The sequence below is a fragment of the Apis laboriosa genome, unplaced genomic scaffold, assembly GCF_014066325.1.
Source record: "Apis laboriosa isolate Shangri-la unplaced genomic scaffold, ASM1406632v1 scaffold46_cov150, whole genome shotgun sequence".
Classification (NCBI taxonomy): Eukaryota; Metazoa; Arthropoda; class Insecta; order Hymenoptera; family Apidae; genus Apis; species Apis laboriosa.
In genome coordinates, this window is record NW_025223399.1 from 1,030,800 (window position 1) to 1,051,423 (window position 20,624).

The 20,624-nt window shown below is 38.9% G+C and overlaps 2 protein-coding genes and 1 long non-coding RNA gene across 6 annotated transcripts in view; 1 reads left to right on the forward strand and 2 right to left on the reverse strand.

The window, feature by feature from the left end:
- Window positions 1-6,064, reverse strand: part of LOC122716510 (WD repeat-containing protein 47) — a 64,362-nt gene extending 58,298 nt beyond the window's left edge. The window contains exon 1 of one of the 2 annotated variants that reach the window (XM_043939669.1): window positions 6,044-6,064. Coding sequence is in view for 1 of the 2 variants with exons in the window: in XM_043939667.1 (XP_043795602.1) it covers window positions 620-684 (65 nt within the window). In the remaining variant the exon portion in view is untranslated. Of the gene's footprint in view, window positions 1-619; window positions 685-6,043 lie in introns of those variants that run through there. The other variant, XM_043939667.1, reaches the window with a different exon arrangement.
- Window positions 6,065-6,123: 59 nt separating this feature from the next.
- On the forward strand, window positions 6,124-15,075 carry LOC122716516. Its single transcript, XR_006347045.1, has 3 exons — window positions 6,124-6,254; window positions 8,898-9,049; window positions 13,776-15,075. It is a non-coding gene; the product is annotated as an uncharacterized LOC122716516 (long non-coding RNA).
- LOC122716509 (E3 ubiquitin-protein ligase MYCBP2) overlaps window positions 6,298-20,624 on the reverse strand; it is a 183,710-nt gene continuing 169,383 nt past the window's right edge. For 2 of the 3 annotated variants that reach the window (XM_043939664.1, XM_043939665.1), the window contains exons 31-53: window positions 17,632-17,854; window positions 17,203-17,547; window positions 16,916-17,122; window positions 16,639-16,844; window positions 16,404-16,554; window positions 15,988-16,312; window positions 15,691-15,871; window positions 15,428-15,633; window positions 14,396-14,485; window positions 13,831-14,063; window positions 12,188-13,711; window positions 11,933-12,104; window positions 11,446-11,834; window positions 11,121-11,250; window positions 10,632-11,038; window positions 10,435-10,549; window positions 10,171-10,361; window positions 9,669-10,097; window positions 9,215-9,583; window positions 8,893-9,117; window positions 8,032-8,804; window positions 7,586-7,956; window positions 6,298-7,476 (exon numbers count right to left, since the gene is read on the reverse strand). In XM_043939664.1, the coding sequence (XP_043795599.1) occupies window positions 7,361-7,476; window positions 7,586-7,956; window positions 8,032-8,804; window positions 8,893-9,117; window positions 9,215-9,583; window positions 9,669-10,097; window positions 10,171-10,361; window positions 10,435-10,549; window positions 10,632-11,038; window positions 11,121-11,250; window positions 11,446-11,834; window positions 11,933-12,104; window positions 12,188-13,711; window positions 13,831-14,063; window positions 14,396-14,485; window positions 15,428-15,633; window positions 15,691-15,871; window positions 15,988-16,312; window positions 16,404-16,554; window positions 16,639-16,844; window positions 16,916-17,122; window positions 17,203-17,547; window positions 17,632-17,854 (7,378 nt within the window). In that variant the 3' untranslated portion in view covers window positions 6,298-7,360. The remainder of the gene's footprint in view (window positions 7,477-7,585; window positions 7,957-8,031; window positions 8,805-8,892; window positions 9,118-9,214; window positions 9,584-9,668; window positions 10,098-10,170; window positions 10,362-10,434; window positions 10,550-10,631; window positions 11,039-11,120; window positions 11,251-11,445; window positions 11,835-11,932; window positions 12,105-12,187; window positions 13,712-13,830; window positions 14,064-14,395; window positions 14,486-15,427; window positions 15,634-15,690; window positions 15,872-15,987; window positions 16,313-16,403; window positions 16,555-16,638; window positions 16,845-16,915; window positions 17,123-17,202; window positions 17,548-17,631; window positions 17,855-20,624) is intronic. The other variant, XM_043939666.1, reaches the window with a different exon arrangement.

Genomic DNA, 20,624 nt, shown 5'->3' on the forward strand with positions numbered 1-20,624 from the left:
GAACGACACGCGGTGGTTTATCCACCAAAGCAGGAGAAACGGCTCGATGAATTTCACCGACCTAAAAAAGATTCGTTGTGTGTGCGTGTAGCTTCCTTTTTCGTCGTTTTTTTTCCTTTTTTTTTGAATTTCGACGAAATAAAAACGCGATTTCGCGTGAAACGAAATTCCATCGTGCGATTGAATTTCGTTTTTCCGTTCAATCTTGGATAAGTTTAGACTGGTTACAGAGCGAAGCCGTTCGAAAGAAATTGTTGCCGCGACACGGTAACAATACCGTGAAATAATGTCGTTTCTTGTAGCGCATCTCTAGATAGTCCAGCATCCCCGTGCAACGTTAAGCGCGGCTTTTTATGCGTTTCATTCCGATCGTCGTGCCCGTTAGACTTGGTGCAGCTCGAGTGTTATTCTGTAATTTCGCATAACTCGAGCGAGACTTTAACCCTTAACTGAAAACATTCGTGCGTTACGGTTCTATGGTAACGCGAACGATTATGTTGGCTACGCTGATGTTCATAACAGTATCGAGTATTTTCTTGCAATTTTTCAAAGATTGAGCAAAAAAATCGTACCTTCCGTGCACTCCGTTTATACTCATACCGATAATATAATATCGTACCTTCCCAAAGTGTCTTTTGAAAAATCCTCAATCACGGTAATCGCCGATGAAGCCACGACGACCATGGTAAAGCTCCTCTCCCATATCTTGTCACGGTATATCGAATATTTCTATTTCGAAAATCTTGCTCGTCTCAATTGATAAACACTGATAAACAGTATATATATATATATATATGTATATTCACTATCACTTGAGAAAGACTCTACTTCGTAGACTAATAAGAAACATCTTAGAAGAAAAAGAAAACATTCGAAGTATCTGTCCACTTTTCAATTCGTCGTAATTTATTACGCAAACAACACCGAAGATATCAACGTTCGAAAGCGTTATCAATCATTCTCAAGACACGTTTACACGGGGGTTCAAGTACTCGTCAATGTTCAAAGGCAAAGGGTTAACGTTGGCATTAATTAACAGCGAGCGAAAGACACTAGTCAAGTGCCGATATGAGCGAGTCAAGAGCCGACGTACCCGATCGTTCCAACGAATCGATTCGTCGCTCGATATTCGTCCAGTGATTCTCTCTTGACCCTAGATCAGTTACCAAATATTTCCCCGATCACTTTCAACTACTCACTCGTTCCACGGTGTGATGTGACACGAGAAACAAATTTACCGGCCCGCTCGTATCGAGTTAGATAAGAACGTTTTCCATAAAGTCATTCTATCAACCATCAAAATTCGTGCGTTATAACCTTCCGCATACACATAGCATTTGCGGGCATTTTTCGAGTCGCGCGCAAGCAAACACTTCGCCTGTACAAAAACCTCGACTCTTCTAAATATAAAACGGTCGAAGCTGAATCACGCTCGCTTCACGGATCGCTTCACCACGTGTCGTCCCTTTCCCGTCCTCCCGATCGTACCTTCGACCATTGGTACGGTAAACACGAGAGTTCGATCAAAAATGGATTATCCGTGAAGCGGCCAACGTCTCGAGAATAAGGCACGCGAGTGCGGCGAGCCGGCGATGCACCGTCTACAGTGTTGATAGGAAGAGGAAGAAGATACGACTGAAGGTGCTCCGCGATGTTGAAGGCGCATTCACCTTGGTTCCACGCACCTGTGTACACGCGTGAGCGAATCTGCTCTCTCTCTCTTTCTCTCTCTCTCTCTCTCTCTCTCTCTCTGCCTACGTCCATGACGCGTGGACGCTTGCAACCATTCCGATTCGTGTCCATGCAAATTTTACGCTTATCCCGAGAATGACCACCCGAGTTTCACCGCGAGCGGAATCCTCGGCCTTGATCTTCGCGGGTCACGATCGCGACTCGAGCGATGTCGTTTGTTCCTCGCAACCGGTTCCAAATGGCAGAAAACGTAAAAATGCATCGACATTCATGTTACCCTCGCTGGTATTCGAAACTCGGGGATTTTTAACATTCGAAGGACCGTAAATGATTGGATCTTTCATTTCTGCGCTTTGCGACAATTTTTAAAGATATTTTTCAAGATTAGGGGATATCTAAACAGTAATAATTAAGATTGATTTACGAATGGATAAAATGAGATAAGATTTTCTTGAAATATAGTTATTTTTTGAAATATTAGTTATTTGATATCATAATTGATAACGATAATTTCAAAAATTCATAGTAACACAATCTAAAAATAATATAATGAAAAGTATTTATTAGAATCGGCGCCATTTGTTATCTTGCGTTCTATTTAATGATTGCGTATTTACGATCCTATGATATATTTTTTTTCTAAGAATTCATCTCAATTTAATCTAAATTTTTACCGTATTTCGAATCAAATTTATTTATGATGTTAATATTAATATTCTAAACATTATTCTAAAAAACGGAATTTTATTGGTGTTTATTTAGATAATTTAATGATAAATAAATCATCATTGATACAAATGATAGCGTAGATAAAATCAAGGCTTGCTTCGAGTTCTTTATCAAAAAATGGTACTGAAAAATGGCGAGAAATAGTTTTATCATTAATATATTCGTTTTAAATTACTGGAAATCACGCATGCTTATGATTAAAATTTCAACGATTTCCCACAACTATACATCACGAAGATCTCGGAACATAGAAATCTTGCACGCATGTACACCATTTGAATAGGAGAAAAGGAGAGAGCGTGTGCAGAAAAGGATAATTAAGCTTATCGGAAGAAGACTAAACCGACGGACGCAACTTTAAATAACTCCGAACGCAATTAAAACGCCGTTAATCTCTGTAATGAGAGCGCACGCGTTGACGGAGCTTTAATGCAATTACAATATACGGTGCGCTGTCACAGTCTGAATATCATGAAACTTGAGATTTAAATACACATCTTGACTGGATATATCTTCAATCCGTGTCTAATGTAAGTACAAAGTTTGAATTTCTCTTTGATGAAGCGAAAATGGGATTAAGTCGACATCGAAAGTCATTTCACCGAACTCGTTTCTCATTGAAATTCAGTTTTCGTTTCTTTTGTTCCAAATTTTTTTTTTTTTCTTTCTTTTTTTTCTACACCAGAATAAAAATATTCTTCTTTACGAACATACCAGACGTCGCGACAAAATCATTTATCTCGAGTCATTTATCGCTGTGGGCGACATACGTCCAATTAATGCACTTAAAGTGGTCACCGATGCGTTAATGACGCCTTTTCAACTTTTTAACACGATGCAATAAAGGATAAATTATATTTTTGGTGAAAATTCAGAAAAAAATCGACGATATTTTCGAATTTGTGAATACGTGTCCTCTATTGATGAATTCAAATAAAAAAATATAATACAGTTAATACATGAACAATATAAATTTAATTATATGCGGATATTTTTCTTGAAATATATTTTGGGGCAAGAAACAAATTTACTTTGAAGAAAGAAACAACAAGAAACTATTATAATATTCATAAATCAAAAATTATAATTACTGAAAAAAAAAAAATAAGATTATTTATTTTGCGACAATTTTTAACGCATTTGCTACTATCAGAAAAATAAACCTAAATTGATTGATATTAATGATAGACTTGTATTTGTAAATATTGTAATGAGTAATTTATAATGAAAAAATTTTTTAGAAAAAATTGTGTTGATAAAAGTATAATTTAGCCTTTGATTCTAATGAAATAAGATTTTTAATCAAGAATAGGTTATTCAAAACTTATAAACGAATTTTCGATTAACGTAGTTGATGTACCTAACCTCTACGTTATTCAACTGACAACTGCGTGTGTATGCATGACATAATTAAACAAGGGATAAACAGACTCATAGATCTAAATTGTTAAAGATTTGAAATAGTATAGGAAGTGTTTAATTAAGTTGTACTTTAATCTTGAAGGTGGAAACGATATATGTAAAACGACGAGAATATGCGAAGAGAATATTCTCGTAGAAGCAGACTAATTTTAGAATCTAGGATTCAATTTAAGAAAACAACGTGATATGTAGTATATATAAGTTTGCCGATATAAATTAACGAATAATTATGAACTCTTGTTCTTTTCTTTTTAAATATTATGGAAGCATTTAAATATTCTTAAATCAAAAAAATTCTTAAATATAAAATCTTAATATTTTTTCGTATTTGTAAATATTTTATTGCAAATAAAATTAAAAGAAAGAAAATGTTCAATGAATATTAATAACAACTGTCTACATTTCATCGTATACGTCAAAGAAACCTATATACATGGCATTTAATAACACATTTGAATTTAACATTGATCGTAATTGGTTTCAATCGAAAACGAAGAAAGTTTCATATAAGTCTTTAACACATCGTGAAAGTATCAACCGCGACATATAGTACTGGTGCAATGCATACGATTCCATAAAAATAACGGGACAAGATGATCTCACAGAAACTGGTTTTCCGGGGTACCGGTAATGTTAACTTCAACGATGGGGTTCCAAACTGTTCAGTAATCATAGAGATTATTGTCATGTTAAACATTGAGCACTTCTATTTGAATTTTACCAAACACAAGTCATCATCAGATTAATTGAACATAAATAAACGTAATATTTCTGAATAACGTTTTCATTCGATAATAAAAATTCCTAGTTATCCATGAGAAATGAATGAATTGTATAAAAGTTATGCTAAAGAAAAAATTTAAGGAATATATACGTTAAATGAGATAAAATAATCTGACAAGGTTATTTCTGATTCGCTCAACAGTACGAATAATACCATATCCAGAGAAAACGGAAGCAGAACAAGAACGACTTATTTATTGTCGTCGACAAAGTATAGTTTGTCGGATGATAATGTGCGTAAAACGACTCACTGTGAACGACAAGCGCGTGCTCGATGGTCGAATGCGTGAGATGCGTGAAATGCATTAGACCGCGTGGTACGCACGTGTTTAAAACCAGTTTCACGTGAATCTAATGGCTCCCGCGAAGCATATTTCCCATTGGAATGTCACCGATCGCAACTAATCTCAATCAATCGTTACAATGTCCTGTTTACGAATACGTTAGATCGTATAAATAAACATGAACGTATTAAAATTGCGAAAAGTAATATGTCGAATTTTTGCAAATATTTTTATCGATAGTTGGATTGCATGCGAAATAAAACGTGCTCTGCGACTCTCTCGTTACTCACCTCACGAAACAACAATTTAGTACAAGAATAATCAGTTGCGCACAGCATCGATTTTCATCATAATTCACGGAACGCAGTTGTTAATATTAAAATTTTATGCACACCGATTGATTCTAGGAGTTTCTTTATATCGTTATGGAACAAACTTGAATATTTTTTTTGGATAATTTAAAAAATATTCGTTAAATATAAATTTCCGAATAAAGTTCTATTGTTTTCATTGCTAGACAACGAAATGGAAAGACATTGTACTCTATAGACGATATCGACTATACGAATTTGAGGACCACTTAGCCTCGAAAGCGTCTGTAACTTGACAGTACTTCGAGTTAAGTGAGCAAAGTGAGGTTAAGTATCGATACAGCAGACGACAACTTGGCAAGAATTCTATACCTTGACGACCTAACTTTGAAGAAATATTCGAGGAACATGAGTCAAGAAGAAGAAATCTACGCGCATAAGAACATAGTTCATCTGTCTATTGCTTTTTATAATGCTTTCTATTGGTAAAGAATCGATCGGTACACGTAAATTGTAAATCTTCACTGGAAGATTCTCCTTTAATAGAAGAAATTGTCTAATTTTGTTCAATTAAGCTATTTCCCGGCTTGTAATTGGGTTCAATTTGTGGTAAAAATAAACAGAGCGAGTTGACAGCAGTGTTAGCAGGGTGGCACGAACGTGCGTAGGAGATCATCTCCAACCAAGCGGTTGCATGATCGTTTCCTTCTAGAAAAGCCATATTTCCCGCCAAAGGCCACTCAACGAACAAGTATACATAACTCACGCGGCTCTGGAATTATATAACTATTGTTGCACGAGTCGTAAATAAAGGCTACTTACCGCTGATCAAGGCGAAAAACGTCAGGACCGCGCGCACACACACACGTTACACTTCGCACTGCTTAAGACAAACTGCCGTGTCGTGGCGCTGATGCACATCGCCATCTTGGATCGATCAGTCGGCAGTAGCAGTCGAAAAGTGCGCTGATTTTGATTCTCGAATTCTTGTCATATTCGAATGACAGATGTGATGTCCGTTATAAAATCAAAGGTAAATAACAGAATAATATTTTCCGTTGCGATCATTATTTTCATTTAATCTGCACTAGATAAGTTGAAACACAAATAATAACAATCGACGCTCGATTCGCAATTATCGTTCATACATTGCATTCATTTATGAATATACACAATGATTCTATCATTTCGCAAGCTGCGCACATAATACAATGTATTATGCTGATAAATAAATAACATTAAAAATGTAATAGTACGCTCTATTCCTTTGGAAAAGTATAAAAACATAAGAGGTTGATAAGATAATAAATGCAAAGTTTATGAGTATGCCGAGCAACAATGCTAATAATAATTCATTATATATATTATCAATCGTAATTTTTCATACACATTTCAATTTTTACTTTTAAATTTATATTCACCACAATTTAATTCATATTTTTTTAAATAACACACTTCTTTCACATACATAATCTTCTTATATATATAATTTATTAGGATCATTGCCAATAATAATTAAATATTTCCTATAGCATGTAGAATTATATCATATATATACATATATATATATATATATATATATATACACACACATACACACACACACATATATATATATACACATATATTTTAAACATTAAATACTAATTTATATCTAAGATACTTTATCAAAGAATCACTACAATATGTATGATTTATGCACGTGCAAGCTTCTTTTTTTGCTTTGTATAGAAGTTTAATATATGCACAAGATTCTTTCGTTTTCTCTATGTGTTTTAGTAATTTCTAAAATTACCAATAAAAACGACTTATGTAATACTTAACAAATATTATAGTTTCACGCATCATCAAATTCTCACTTATAATTGCAGCTATTCAGTTGTGTCTATATGTTTCCTTTTGTAAGTATATTGCATCAATTCCACTTTTGCGATCACTATAAGAATTCTTAAAAATCGATATACACATAGCACTTAGACACACGTATTTTTAATTATGAGAATACTTATATCGAACTATATTCGTTTATATACTGCATTCTTAAGCATTCTTCAATAGTTTTAAGAGCAACTTTTATCGTGCCAAATATAAATTATGAAAGAGTTTCGTCCCATAGTCAAATCAAATTGTTTTAGAATCTTAAAAAGTATGCGCATTACGGCAAATACCACATCCAAGCGCAAATTCTTCACCAGTTGGTGGATGTTTAACGTGTAAAGGACATTCTTCCCCTTCGAGTTGTTTTGCTTTAGGTCCTATTTAAAAAATCATAGTTATGTATAGATATAGAACTGTAATATATATATATATATAGATATAGAATCATAATATATGTCATAATAAAAAAAGATAAGAAAAGAATACCTGCAGGACACGAAGGTAATTCACCCTTTGGAATGGTGGTGACTCGTTGGAAGTCGTCGTGGCAGGGGTTACAGAAATGTGTAGTTCCAAAGCAAAAGAAGACTGCCACCGAGCAACAATAACGACACTTATACTCTAGGAAGTCTGCTCCATGCTTCGGACACATCTGAGCCCTTGCCACGTCGCTACAACCTCCACAAACTAATTCTGTAGGATCGAACGTTTCTCCACCTACTTGTGCGTCGCATCGTGCTTCACCACCATAATAAGCTTTCTGACATTTGTAGCAAACATAATACGCATACCGTTCCATTGCGTATGCAGCAGGATCTTCATGATATCTTCCTCCTGGTCCAAATGTTGATTCCGCTCTGTAAAAGGTTATAATCATGTAAAAATGTAATCTTAATTACGTTTCTTAATATCCAGTATAAACTTGTGTTTACTTGTGCAATCCTTCGTATTCTAACCGCATTAAGGCCTTTCTTCTGACATCTTCATAAAGTTCCTTAATATTAGCCAATAGATCCGTCAATGTAGGATGTTCCATTGGAATTTTACAAATTGGACAAAGAGAAAATCCAAAAGTTATTCTAGGTCCCACCCATCTTTTCATTAAAACGTGTCTACAGCAATGCAAGTGGAAAACGTGTCCACATTGTAATTGAATCGCAGGTGCAGCAGATAGAGCTTCCGTAAAGCAAATCATGCACATATCATCAGCATCTTGCTTCAAATCACTGCCTGGTAAACATCTATGTAGGCAAGGTAGACAATTCTTTTCGTTTCGTACTCCTCCACAAATATGCCCACATACGTGTACTTTGCTGCACGCGTTTTTACTATGCTCTTGACAATCCTGATCTGCGCAAATATTTCCTACAGCTAGCAAACCTGTATTTCCAGTAGTACCGCAAAATCTGCAAATTCCAGATGTAGCACCAACGGGTTTTCTTGGCGAACCATCACGAAATTCCACTAACGCTTTTAACGTTCTACTATCGGCAAGCGCCAAAATCCAAAACAATTTTGTTCGCCCACATCCTTCATGAAGATCTACGCGTATCGCTTCTTCCTCCTCCTTGCAAACTTGTCTTATATGCATACGTGTTCTTCTATGTAAATGCAAAATTCTATCGCATTCCGAGCATAAATTTCCACAAACGTTACATTGAATAATTGCCGTTGTCTCGCCATCGTCGTGATTACTACACGTTGGCTAAATATACAAAATGTAGAAAATATATTGAATGTATATAAAAATGTGTACATAAAAATTGTTATTTTAAAATGATTAATATTCTTACTCTAGGGGGCGGCGGTTGTCCTTCAGTACCGCTCCATTGACCCGAAGACAACCTCTCAACATGATCGGAATCTAATACACACAAGGAAGAAAGGGCAAGCCATAAAGTTGGGGTTTTAAGACATTCAGTTGGATCACGGCTTCTTTCATCCAATCTGGTAAGATTTAAAATATTTTCCGCAATAGCTGCTTTAGTCACTGATGCCCATGCTTCTGATAATTTTCCCTACAAAGATATAAATAAATAATATACGATCGATCAAATTAATTTTAATCTCAAATTATTTATTTAATTTAATAATTTTAATTTAAATTATACATACCGATGCCATATCTTTTAAAAGTTGTATTATCACTTCAGCTAATTTTCTAGTCATACATCCTCTTAACCACCATCTTGTTCCAACTTGACTTTTTGGATGAATACTAGTAGCTAATGATACACTTTGCAAAGCTTTCCCATTGTTTTCTTTTCCTTTTACTTTAACTTGAACTGTGAGTGCCTTAGCAATACAACTTAAGAAAACGTCAAGAATTCCCGCGGAATGTTCATCAAATTCGGTATTATGAGAAAGACCATTATTTGCTGATATAATACTAAAATCTGTTGGCGGTAATCGTTTGACGCTAATGACATTAGCTAACACTTCTGGTTTAATTTCTGGTAAAATTCTCTTCAACAAAGATGTTACCTATCAATAATTGAAAATATTAGATTGAAAAGTCGCGATTTAAATACAAAATAATATAAAAATTTAGAAAATATGAAATGCATACTTGACGTTGCACTCTTGCCGATCCAGTATGTAACAAACTCAACAAATCTTTCAACAATCCATATTGATGCGATAGATAATATTGTCCTACTGAACTACCACTTAAGGCTAGTACCATGGATAACATTTCAAAGCAATACGCATCTGCTGCTTTAGGCAAATCGCTATTATCACTTAACAGGCTATTAGCAGGAGTCGGAGAACATAATAGCGTCTCCCATTCTTCTCTTAAACGAATGGTTTCTTTTTGAATAGCTTGAACAATGTGTGTACAAACTTGTTTTTGTAAATGGGTTAAATTGTTTCTACTGAATAAAATTCCAACCATGTGCTCGCGGAGATCATTACTATCTTCCAAGTCTTCGTTAGTTCCTTCCGTAGTGTCCATTTGTTGTTGTTGTTGTTCACCTTGTATAAGTTTGCCAAATACCTGACAAATAAAAGATACTTGTTGTAAAAATGTAATAAATTATGTTTCGAGGAATATATGTAATTAATTGTACCTGAGAAGTAATTAAACGGAATACTTTTAATGTTTCTGTTTCACAATTTCTTTGTTGAATCGTTTGGGCATTCAATTGTTTTTCAATTTTCAAAGATTCCCCTTCAATTTCACCTAAAATTCGTATCTGTCGTACTCGCAAAGAATTATCTGGGCCTTTCAATTTCAGACCGACAATAACATGACGTGGATCTAGAAGAAATGTAACAATGACGTTCACAATAGTTTCATATAATATAATCAAAAATATATTATACGATTTTACCAGTGACTGGGCAGTTAATCCATCCAGCGGAACGACTTTCAACTTCTACAGTTCTCAATTTGATCATTTCATCCACGTTATTACCCGACTGAAATGTAACACTAGATACTTTGTGCTGTAACATAAGTAAAATGAGTATAAAAACATCTTAAATGAATTATGAAAAATGAATTATGAAAATTCATTATGAAACTTACCGTTAGATCACGACAGTTATCAATATGAATGTACACCATTCGAGGAAGAGAATGAGCACCACAAATGATAGTTATCGTTTTTGTTTTATTTCGATCCTCGTCACCGGATTCCCAAAAAGTTTCCGTCGAATTATCAGTCAAGCTACCTATCATAGCTTGCCTACTCGATGCTTTAATTTCCACACCGCATGTTAAATCCTTCAAAACTTCCACACAACTATTAACTTGTTGAGAATGAATTGATTGATGACTTTCATGCATGCTCATTGTAATATCTTCCTCTTCTTCCGATCTTGAGAGTATTTTACTAATGTTACTAAAAACATGACTTCTGTGGAGGAACATATGATCTGCAGGTGTAAATTTAATGCCCCAACATCGAATGGCAGCTTGTTGCAAAGGAGAACCTAATAAAAATTAAAGTTTGCTATTTTTGTCCGTATAAAATAATATTATGTATAATATAATATTATAATATAAAAAACATACCAGGAGGTGGTAAAAGCATCAAGTCTGCTATAGTTTGCAATAAAGTATGAAAAACCGTTGGTAATGGATTAACAGATTCACCTGCTATGACAAGATCGCTTAGAGGATGTTCACATACGCCAATCATCTCCTAAAAAGTATAATATTTTATTGACAATATATTCTATATATTATCTATACTGAAAATGAAATATATTGAAAAATGAATTCGTAATAAGAAAATTCATTTATAATCGTAAAATGAAAGAATTTTTCAATGATATAAAAAGATTGTGTAAAGAGAGACAAATTTTTATATATAATAAATTTATAATAATAAATTTACATGATCATCCTTTTTATCAGTTTTATTGTCTTCTTCATTTGTGTCTGGAATATCAGGTGGTACCGTAGGTGTTAGGGATGCAATGAACCACCATAGTAAATCATGAAGGCAAATAGGTTGCGTCACACTTCTCAGCAACCAGTTTAACGCTTGCATCGCATAAACTCTACAAGCAGCACGTCTCAATGCTTGCTTCATTGCGAGTTGTAGATGTTGCAGATTATGTTGTTGTAGGACAAAAAGCATCACAGGCCTCATAAGAATTTCTATTCTATCGTTAGTCGTGACTTCTTCCTCTTGATTCGTTGAGACAATTGCCGATTGATTCATCGATGGTACTAATTTTTGTAGGGCTGCAGAAGGGTAACACAGAAGAGATGATCCGGCATCTACGATAAAAGAAAGAAATATACGAAGTATATCTAGCGCCATTGCTATTTCTCACCGAGTCCAAACGTATGTAATTAACATTCAATTATTTACAAACCAGTGTTCATTTCGCTGCTACTATTGTTTCGTTTTCTCATCATGACAACTCTACCATCGTTCGAATTCCTAGTCCATGGGGCGCCAGTGGACATCGATACCGACCGATGAAATATCCCACGACCTTTACCACCTTCCCCGTCGCTGTCGCTCATAGGGCATTCCGACAAAGGCTGGACGAAGAAAGGGGAAAAAAAAAACTTTGTTCGGATAAATGATGCTCGCTACAAACGATATAATACAATAAATTCCTTACCCTTCCGTTCGCAGTGTTGGCCATCGCATTGCCCTCGTACGCATTTTGATGTCCGTTTTGACGTCTCAACGTCTCCTCGTAATATCTCTCGTCGTGACTTTGCGAATGATGAACTCCCAACGCTTGCAAACACTGAAACGGCCCAGTCGGTGGAAACGGTCCAGCTGCTTCCGGTGGACTGTAATTTTCTGCCACGGACGACAGCGTTTGGGAAGGGCGCCTCTGCTGCTTTGGAATATTCAATCCGGACGCACTAGCCAAGTCTAAGAGAAACATAGCATTGTTCTTCATAATTATGTGCGTTTCGTTCCCGGTGGGACTACTAACTGGTGACGCAACTTTGGCAGAGGCATTCTTCTTCTTCGTCATTCCTGTTAAGAATTTTTTCGCGAGCTTCAATTTTCGAGCTCGCAAATACTTATCGCGACACGTATCGCAGATAAGGTACCACGAACTTCCACCGATACCACCGTCCCCGCAATTCCCCGCCCAACCTATGCAATAGTTCCCTCCGCTGTTGTACCCTTTCCCGCCCGCATGCCATCCGCAACCAGGATGCATCATTTTCATATGATATGTCACTGGATGCGGAAACATCATACCGCACAATTCGCAAATCGTTTCACGCTCTATCCCTCCCAACACCTCGCTCCCGTTCCCTCTACCGACCGGTTTCCACTCCTTCTTCTTTCTACTGTTCTTCTTCTCGCGCTCCTTCGCCTTGTCCTCCCGCGGCCGTTTCTCCGGCCGCTTCCCCAACTTCATCGTCTGTATCTGCGAGATCGGGCTCGGCAGAACCGATCGTTGCTCTATCGTTTGAAGGCAGTTGGTGCTCAGTTCCTCCCACAAGAACACCAGACTCTTAAGAGCCGGCGGCAGTACAGCCACCGTTTGAAATTCCGGCAGAGAGTCCAGTTTCGGGTTTTCTTGAACCTCCTCCTTTATCACCGTTTTCTGCTTCTTGCGATTCCTGTTCGCGTTGGCGTTCGCCGCGGACCGCGTCAAAGCCTCGACCGTGCTCGGCTGTATGTACAAGTAATTGCCGGCGTTGATCACCTCGACCGAGTGCCTCTGCCGCGCTTTCTGCTCCTGCCTCTGTTTGTCCGTCGTTTGTATCACCGGCTGCCTCGTAACGACGAGGGCGCCCTGCTTCGGCAAGCCGGGATGAAACTTGAGGAAGCTGGCGCAAGCCATCGCGTCGTGCACGATTCCTTCGTGCCAGAGGAAGGCCGCGAACACGGCTCTCAAACACTCGGCCACCGATGGACTGATAGCTTCCTTCACCTTGTCTTTGTTCAGATTCAACGTTCGATTCGTATTCGTATTCTGCTGGCTGTTGGTCGGGGACATGGTGCGTTTCGTCCTCGTCTTCGTTATTTTAGCGTGATCCCTTCTGGCCAACTTCCCCCCGTCTTTCGGCCCGGTCGAGCCAATGTTGAAGTGTCCTTTCATAGCCGTGGTCGCGCTGTCCGGGCTCGTTTGCGTTTGCGCCTGCGAAACTCTCTTCGGACTTTCTTGCGAATCCTTCCACGAGAAATGAACGAAATGAATTTAATTTTAACCTCGATATATACTTTTTACCTTTTAGATTTTCGATCGACGAAATAGAATAGAGAAGAGGACGTGTCTGATCGCTCGCTTACCCCGACGACTTCTTGCTTCGGTGTATCGGGTGGACTGGCTATACTACCCTCGGATCTCATGTGCAAAGAGCTACAACTTGGGCTTGGCGAGAGGTCGCGAGTATTGGCAGTTGTGCTGACAGCGCTCGGAGATTGCGAAGGATCCCTAGTTAGACTACTGACCAAGGCACTTGTATCGCTTTGCGTCGATCCCCGTCGCTGCGACCTCTCGCTGTCTATCATCCCACCAGAAACTTGAAAGAGAAACATCAAATCTCGATAAGCTATTTCGAACTTTCACAATCTCAATTTTTATTCCACCTTTCACATATGTATACGTATATGTGTGTGTGTATGTATATATATATATATATATATAAAGATGTAACATTCGCATAAACTTCGTGCAATTATGTAATTTCGTGCCGCGAACGAATGAAATTGGCGAACGAAGTTGCAACGGATTTGCGAATCGAGCAATCTATACGATAAATAATGATTCGAAAAGTAATGGTAACCGATTCAATTTCGTCTGGTGTAAAAATTTATATATAGGAGTATATATTACGTGTGTTGTTATCCTTACCTAATGGGGAGAGGCCGACACTTCGGGGGGAGCCACAGAGCACAGGGCTGCTGCTGATACTATCTCCCCCTCCTATCAAACTTCTCCCACCTGATAATTTTTGGATCAATTGTAGAATTGTTATATGTAACGTGTTAACGATTTATTAACTAAAGTCTAGACTCACTGTCTGCATATACTCATGTGCACTATACGACTTTCTATATCTCCAATGGACAAAGGTAAAACGTTGTATTTTGTACGTGCAAGAAAACTGATTATTCATGTTGTCATTGTGTTTAAATAATATATATATATATGATATCATCCGCATGCATTTGAATCTTATGGTATAGTCGCACACATCAACAAGGAGATAAGGTGCTAATTGTACGTTTCTTGAAAAATATTGTAAAGTGTAAGGAAAATAAATGGCGAACAACATTAAACATGTATACGCTATGTATATACCTATATGTATATACTATATATATATATGTGTGTATATATGTATCATTAACAGAATGAGGGTTATGTCGAGTAGGAAAGGAACGAGTACCTGGTGCATGAGCAGCAGGAGGGAAGAGGCAATTACCAGAACCAACTGGCTGCCGACTGGACCCAGCTAAGAGCAACATTACTATTCTGTTATAACTAATCCGACAATAAAAAAATCTTATATTTAATATCCTAAGGTTCGTTCGTCGACTAAGGTTAATTAATAAGATTGAAAAGTGTGTGACTTATTCAAACTTAATGGTTTCGTTCTAACAAGTATAATCCGTTTCGGTCGGAGTGGTTATCGCTATATAATCTTACGAGTATCGTTATCGGGTCTCTCAGCTTCTGAAACGATTCCCTCTCCTCGGACCAGTTACGGTGCCAAAAGTGTGAAGTAAGACACACGCATGAACGAATGAGATTAAGAATGAGAGATCACGAGTTAAAAAAAAGAAGAGAAAAAAAAAAAAAAGAAAAAATAAGTAAAGACCTTGTCGTAGAGAGTATTTCGAGCGATTTTCGAGTGTTTCGAAAATAGCGTGGTATACGTACCGGGTATCGGAACCGGGCTAGAGGACGGGCTGTGAAATCTTGGTGACCCACCTTGGGGATTCTTGGGCGACGAACTTCTCGACAATCTCCTCGGGGTCTCCGGTGGCGTGGGCCCGTTACCGTTCGCCCGACTCTCCCCTATCGCCTTCACCAATTCCTTCACGGACACGCCCACGAATTCCGAGAAATCTCTACAAATGGCAAAACTATATAACGAAAACTATATAATCTCACTGCGCGCTCGTCTCCCCCTCTCCACTCACTTGCCGGGTGAACTTCTTTTCTCTCCGTGACACTTGTCGTCGCCTCTCAACCACTTCTGCAGCACGCTCAATTTCCCGCCGCCCCCCTCTCTCTCCCTCTCCTTCACCACCCTCTCCTTCGAATGGGCCTTGGAGAACTTGGGCGAGACGTCGGCCTTCTCCGGTGTGAATCTGTCGCTCCCTGAAGAAGCGTGCGACCAAAGAAATGAGCAACGTATGTAAATACACCGCGGGAGGGGAAATCCGCATCATGCTTTTACGCAATGATACCTGGTGAATCGTGTTGGTTGTACGAACCAAAAACGAATGGATTTGTATTACTACCCTCTCCACAGTCTGCTGTACCTGGTGTTAAATTTTGAGCGGTGAAATTGAAGCCCTCGTGACTCACGGAAGGCACGGAAAAATCGAAACCTTTGTGATTAGGCGAGAGGGACGGATCTGCCGCTTTCCTATCCGTCGGATCGTTCTCCGTGTCTTGCTCGATCTTCATGTAAGTGACGCCGTGCTTGCTCGCAGCCAGGGACCAAGCCTCGCCCTCGGCCACCCGACCTTTCCGGAAACAGTACTTGGCCATCGACTCGTCGTCCATGCGTACCCACGTACCCTCGCCGTTCACGAACTGCCGCAGTGACGATACAATATCACGATCGATGTATATTTCGAACGACGTTCTTCATCTTTATCGACGATAAAGATGAGAGAGTACTCACGTATTCTTGAATAGTGACCACGTTTCCAAGCGCCAATTTCCCAACCGGTGCCGCATTCAATCCCGGCCTACTTCTAATATTGTGACCGGAAGCGCCGCACTTTACGACCACCATGTTCCTACCACCGTCGAACGTGACCGTCTTCCTTTTACTGAAACGATAAACGCAATATCGCGGGTTACGAAATCACACGTGTTTAAACACACGTTCAACATCGTGGTTTGCATTCCCATACTCGTCAATTATTTCCGGCCTTTTCCGTAATATCGTCTCCTTGATCACTTGATCCAAGATAGATTTAGGTTCCTCGACGGGAAGGAGCAACGTTTTCCCCAAATGCTGATTGTATTGCAAGCACCAAGCTTCCAGATGGCTGCTGTTGCAATACTCCTTGATCGTTTCAGCGTTCAGTCGTAGCCAAACGCCGTCGTCGTTGTGAATCTAAAGAAAACGAACGATAATCTTTCTCGACGAAGGTACGGAGTGGATAGATTTCGAGAAAACGAGATTACCTCGTCTATGAAGGCTATGGTATCGTTAACCAAAACGATGCCAATTTGCTCGCTTTGAAGAGACGGATGCGCCCTTATCCTCAAGCCAGCGCTGTTCTTCGCCACGAATTTTCTAAGCCTGCTCGGTTGATGTTGCGGTTTCTTCACAACGTTTTGAGTGGGCGGTTGCATACCTTGCGGCGATTCCTTCACCTCAACCTTGTATTTCTGCGAAAGAGATCGACGAGTTATTATTATTAAAGTAAAAAAAAGATGGCGAGCTACGGAATCAAAGGATAAATATTTACATCTTCCATGTCGTATCCGTCTATAGTGATGACGAGCGAATACCATCCGACGGACGACGGTGTCCAGGCCGCGCTATAGCTTCCATCGTCGTTCGGCCTAACCAGCATGCTTTCGCTCGTTCTTTTTATAGCCGGTGACATAAACCTCAACTCCTCGAACGAATAGTTTTGATAAGCCTTCATGATCGTAATCGCGTAGAAGCACGTCTTGTTGTTGATCGTGACCTCGTACGGCACGTCCACCGGTGGCTGAGGATGACCGCCGAACGTGAACGGGTCGGGTTGAGAAACCCGTTCCGAATCTCCCAAGTCTTTTTTCTCTATAGGAACTGCCTTCACTTCCACCTGAAAATGGAATGGTTAAATTAGAACACGATAATATTATCGAATTAATCAACGATTATATCGTGTGTGTATATATATATATACCTTTAAATTAGGTACATGAACGATATCCCCGTACTGATCTCTGGTGTGTACAGTGACGATGGCGGGGCATCCGCACTTCATGTCGTCCTTCGAGTAGAGCGCCTCGCATTTCGAGGGATCTACGAAACTGTCTGGCTGCAACCATCTTGCCAAACGACCTCCGCTGCTGCCAGCCGTGCAAGATACGAAGTCTCGGAGAAACAGTCGTTCGTTCGAGTGACCACTGCGAACAAGAAGAAAAAAGAAAAAAGAAAAATTCACTCGAAAATTTTATTTTATCCCTTATCCATTCTCTTGTTCGAAAGAAAGACTTCGAAGATCATCAAATTATAATCAAATTTCTGCGATTCCACTTGTTTCGAGACAAGTTGGAAAGAAAGAAAGGAGGAGAGAAACGATAACGATAAATATTCGTTCGGTCGGATCATGATCGCTGTTAGAACGAGTTTCGAAATTGCGATGGCCCTAATTGACGATCCGTTTCACGGATCTCGGCTGGATATGCGTGGAGGCAGAGGACGATGCTCCTCCGCCAGCCAGACAATCGCCGTTTTCCCCCGGCCAGTCATCTCATCCCTAATAAGGAGCAATCACGTCGCAATTCCGTCCACCGTGACCCGCCTCTCGTGTCCCCGCTGTACTACCTATACGCGATCGTTACCTCACCGATTTCGTTCCCAACGACTTCTTCGAGAGCCTGGGTTTATACGCTCGGTTACTTTCAAAGAAGCCAATGTAACCAAACCGGTATCGGGCAACACGCTCGCCGCGGATTTGATCGAAACTCGCCTCGGCGAAGAAATTATATTCGCCTCGTTCGAGTCGTCGTCCCTAACTCGTTCACCGGACAACCTTTTTTAATTCTCGAACAACGAGTTATCTTGGATGCTTTACGAACAAGTAACTCGTTGGACAATCGAAACGTCATCGATTCGATAAATTTTTAAATCCTTCATTCTAAAAATTCTTCAAAAATCGGAATTTTCCTGAATTAGAACAGTTTCCATGATGAAATTGGGAAAATTCTAGATTCCTAAAGTTTTCGTCGACATTGTTTTAAAAATCGGAATTTTCTTAGAATTACAGCGTCCATCGATGAAATTAGGAAAAGTCTAGATTTCTAAATCCTTCGTCGACATTCTTAAAAATCGAAATTTTCTTAGAATTACAGCATCCATCGATGAAATTGGGAAAATTCTAGATTTCTAAATCCTTCGTCGACATTCTTAAAAATCGGAATTTTCTTAGAATTATAGCGTCCATCGATGAAGTTAGGAAAAGTCTAGATTTCTAAATCCTTCGTCGACATTCTTAAAAATCGGAATTTTCATCCAATTACAGTGTCCATCGATGAAATTAGGAAAATTCTAGATTTCTAAATCCTTCATCTCTAAAAATCGGAATTTTCCTAGAATTAGTATTCATCGATGAAATTGGGAAAATTCTAGATTTCTAAATCTTTCATCCCTAAAAATCGGAATTTTCCTAGAATTAGTATTCACCGATGAAATTGGGAAAATTCTAAATTTCTAAATCCTTCGACATTCTTAAAATTCTAGATATAGAGTCCCAAATCCTTGGTCGACATCGTTTTAAAAATCGAAATTTTTATCCAATTACAGTGTCCATCGATGAAATTAGGAAAATTCTAGATTCCTAAATTTTTCGTCATCGTTTTAAAAATCGGAATTTTCGTCCAATTACAGTGTTCATCGATGAAATTGAGAAAATTCTAGATTCCTAAATTTTTCGTCGACATCGTTTTAAAAATCGGAATTTTCTTAGAATTACAGTGTTCATCGATGAAATTGGGAAAATTCTAGATTTCTAAATCCTTCATCCCTAAAAATCGGAATTTTCCTAGAATTAGTGTTCATCGATGAAATTGGGAAAATTCTAAATTTCTAAATCCTTCATCTCTAAAAATCGGAATTTTCAAACTACAGCGTCCATCGATGAAATTGGGAAAATTCTAGATATAGAGTCCCAAATCCTTGGTCGACATCGTTTTAAAAATCGTTTTAAAAATTTTCGTAGAACTACATCAGGGATGGACGGAATTAAATAGGAAACAGGTAGAAGATCGGATTGATTCGTCATAGTTGTCGATAGTCCGCCGACACTCGGATCGTGAAATATCCTTGACGGGAGGTGTCGTTTTACGAGATCCACGTCGAGTAATACGAGACAGGAGGAAGGAGATCGATGGAAGGAACGTGAAACGAAATGGAAGCGGGAAGGGGATGGAGGATCGGTCGGCTTTAAGGTCGGCACCGATGTGACGTGGGGGGCGCGTGGTCATTTCGGAAATGGCCACTTCGGATGGCGTCAGGTGGTGCCTGGTTCGAGAAGAGAGCGTTATGAATGAATGAATGGACGTTCCGCGTCGTGTGTGACGTGGACGCGACGGGACGGCAACGAGGGCAAAGTTGCGCAAGACACGTGCAATTTCTCATGGGAAATTAAATGGGCGGCCCTTTGGCTCGTAAAGCGAGCGCGGCCACGATGCCGTGCCATTTTAGGGAAACGCTGTCCATCGTGAAAAGCGACTGTGAAAAGTGGCTGGCTGGCTGGCTGGCTGGCCGGCTCGTCTCGTTTTTACGCTAGCCTGCCTCTGCGTCTTTCGCGTTAGATTTCCAGTTTCCTGCAAACAACTCATAAAATACGCGCATTTCGCTCTTTCACGGCTTACGTTGCGCACTTTTCTATCTTTCCCCCTCCCCACGGATTTTTTGCGAGGATGTTATAAAATTTGCCAAGTTTAAATTAAAGGACTGGTGGAACGAATGGCGGAATGTCTCGAAAATTTCAGAGAAAGGAAAGTCGCTCGAAATTTTCGAACTTTCAAGCGTGTACCGAATAGAAAAATTATTCCGACGTTTCGTCAGAAAAGGAATAACGTAGTATTTTGGAACGATCATTTATAATTATTAACGATGCTTTTTCTCTTTTTATTACATATGAAAACAATCTCATTTTTTTTCAATTTAGAC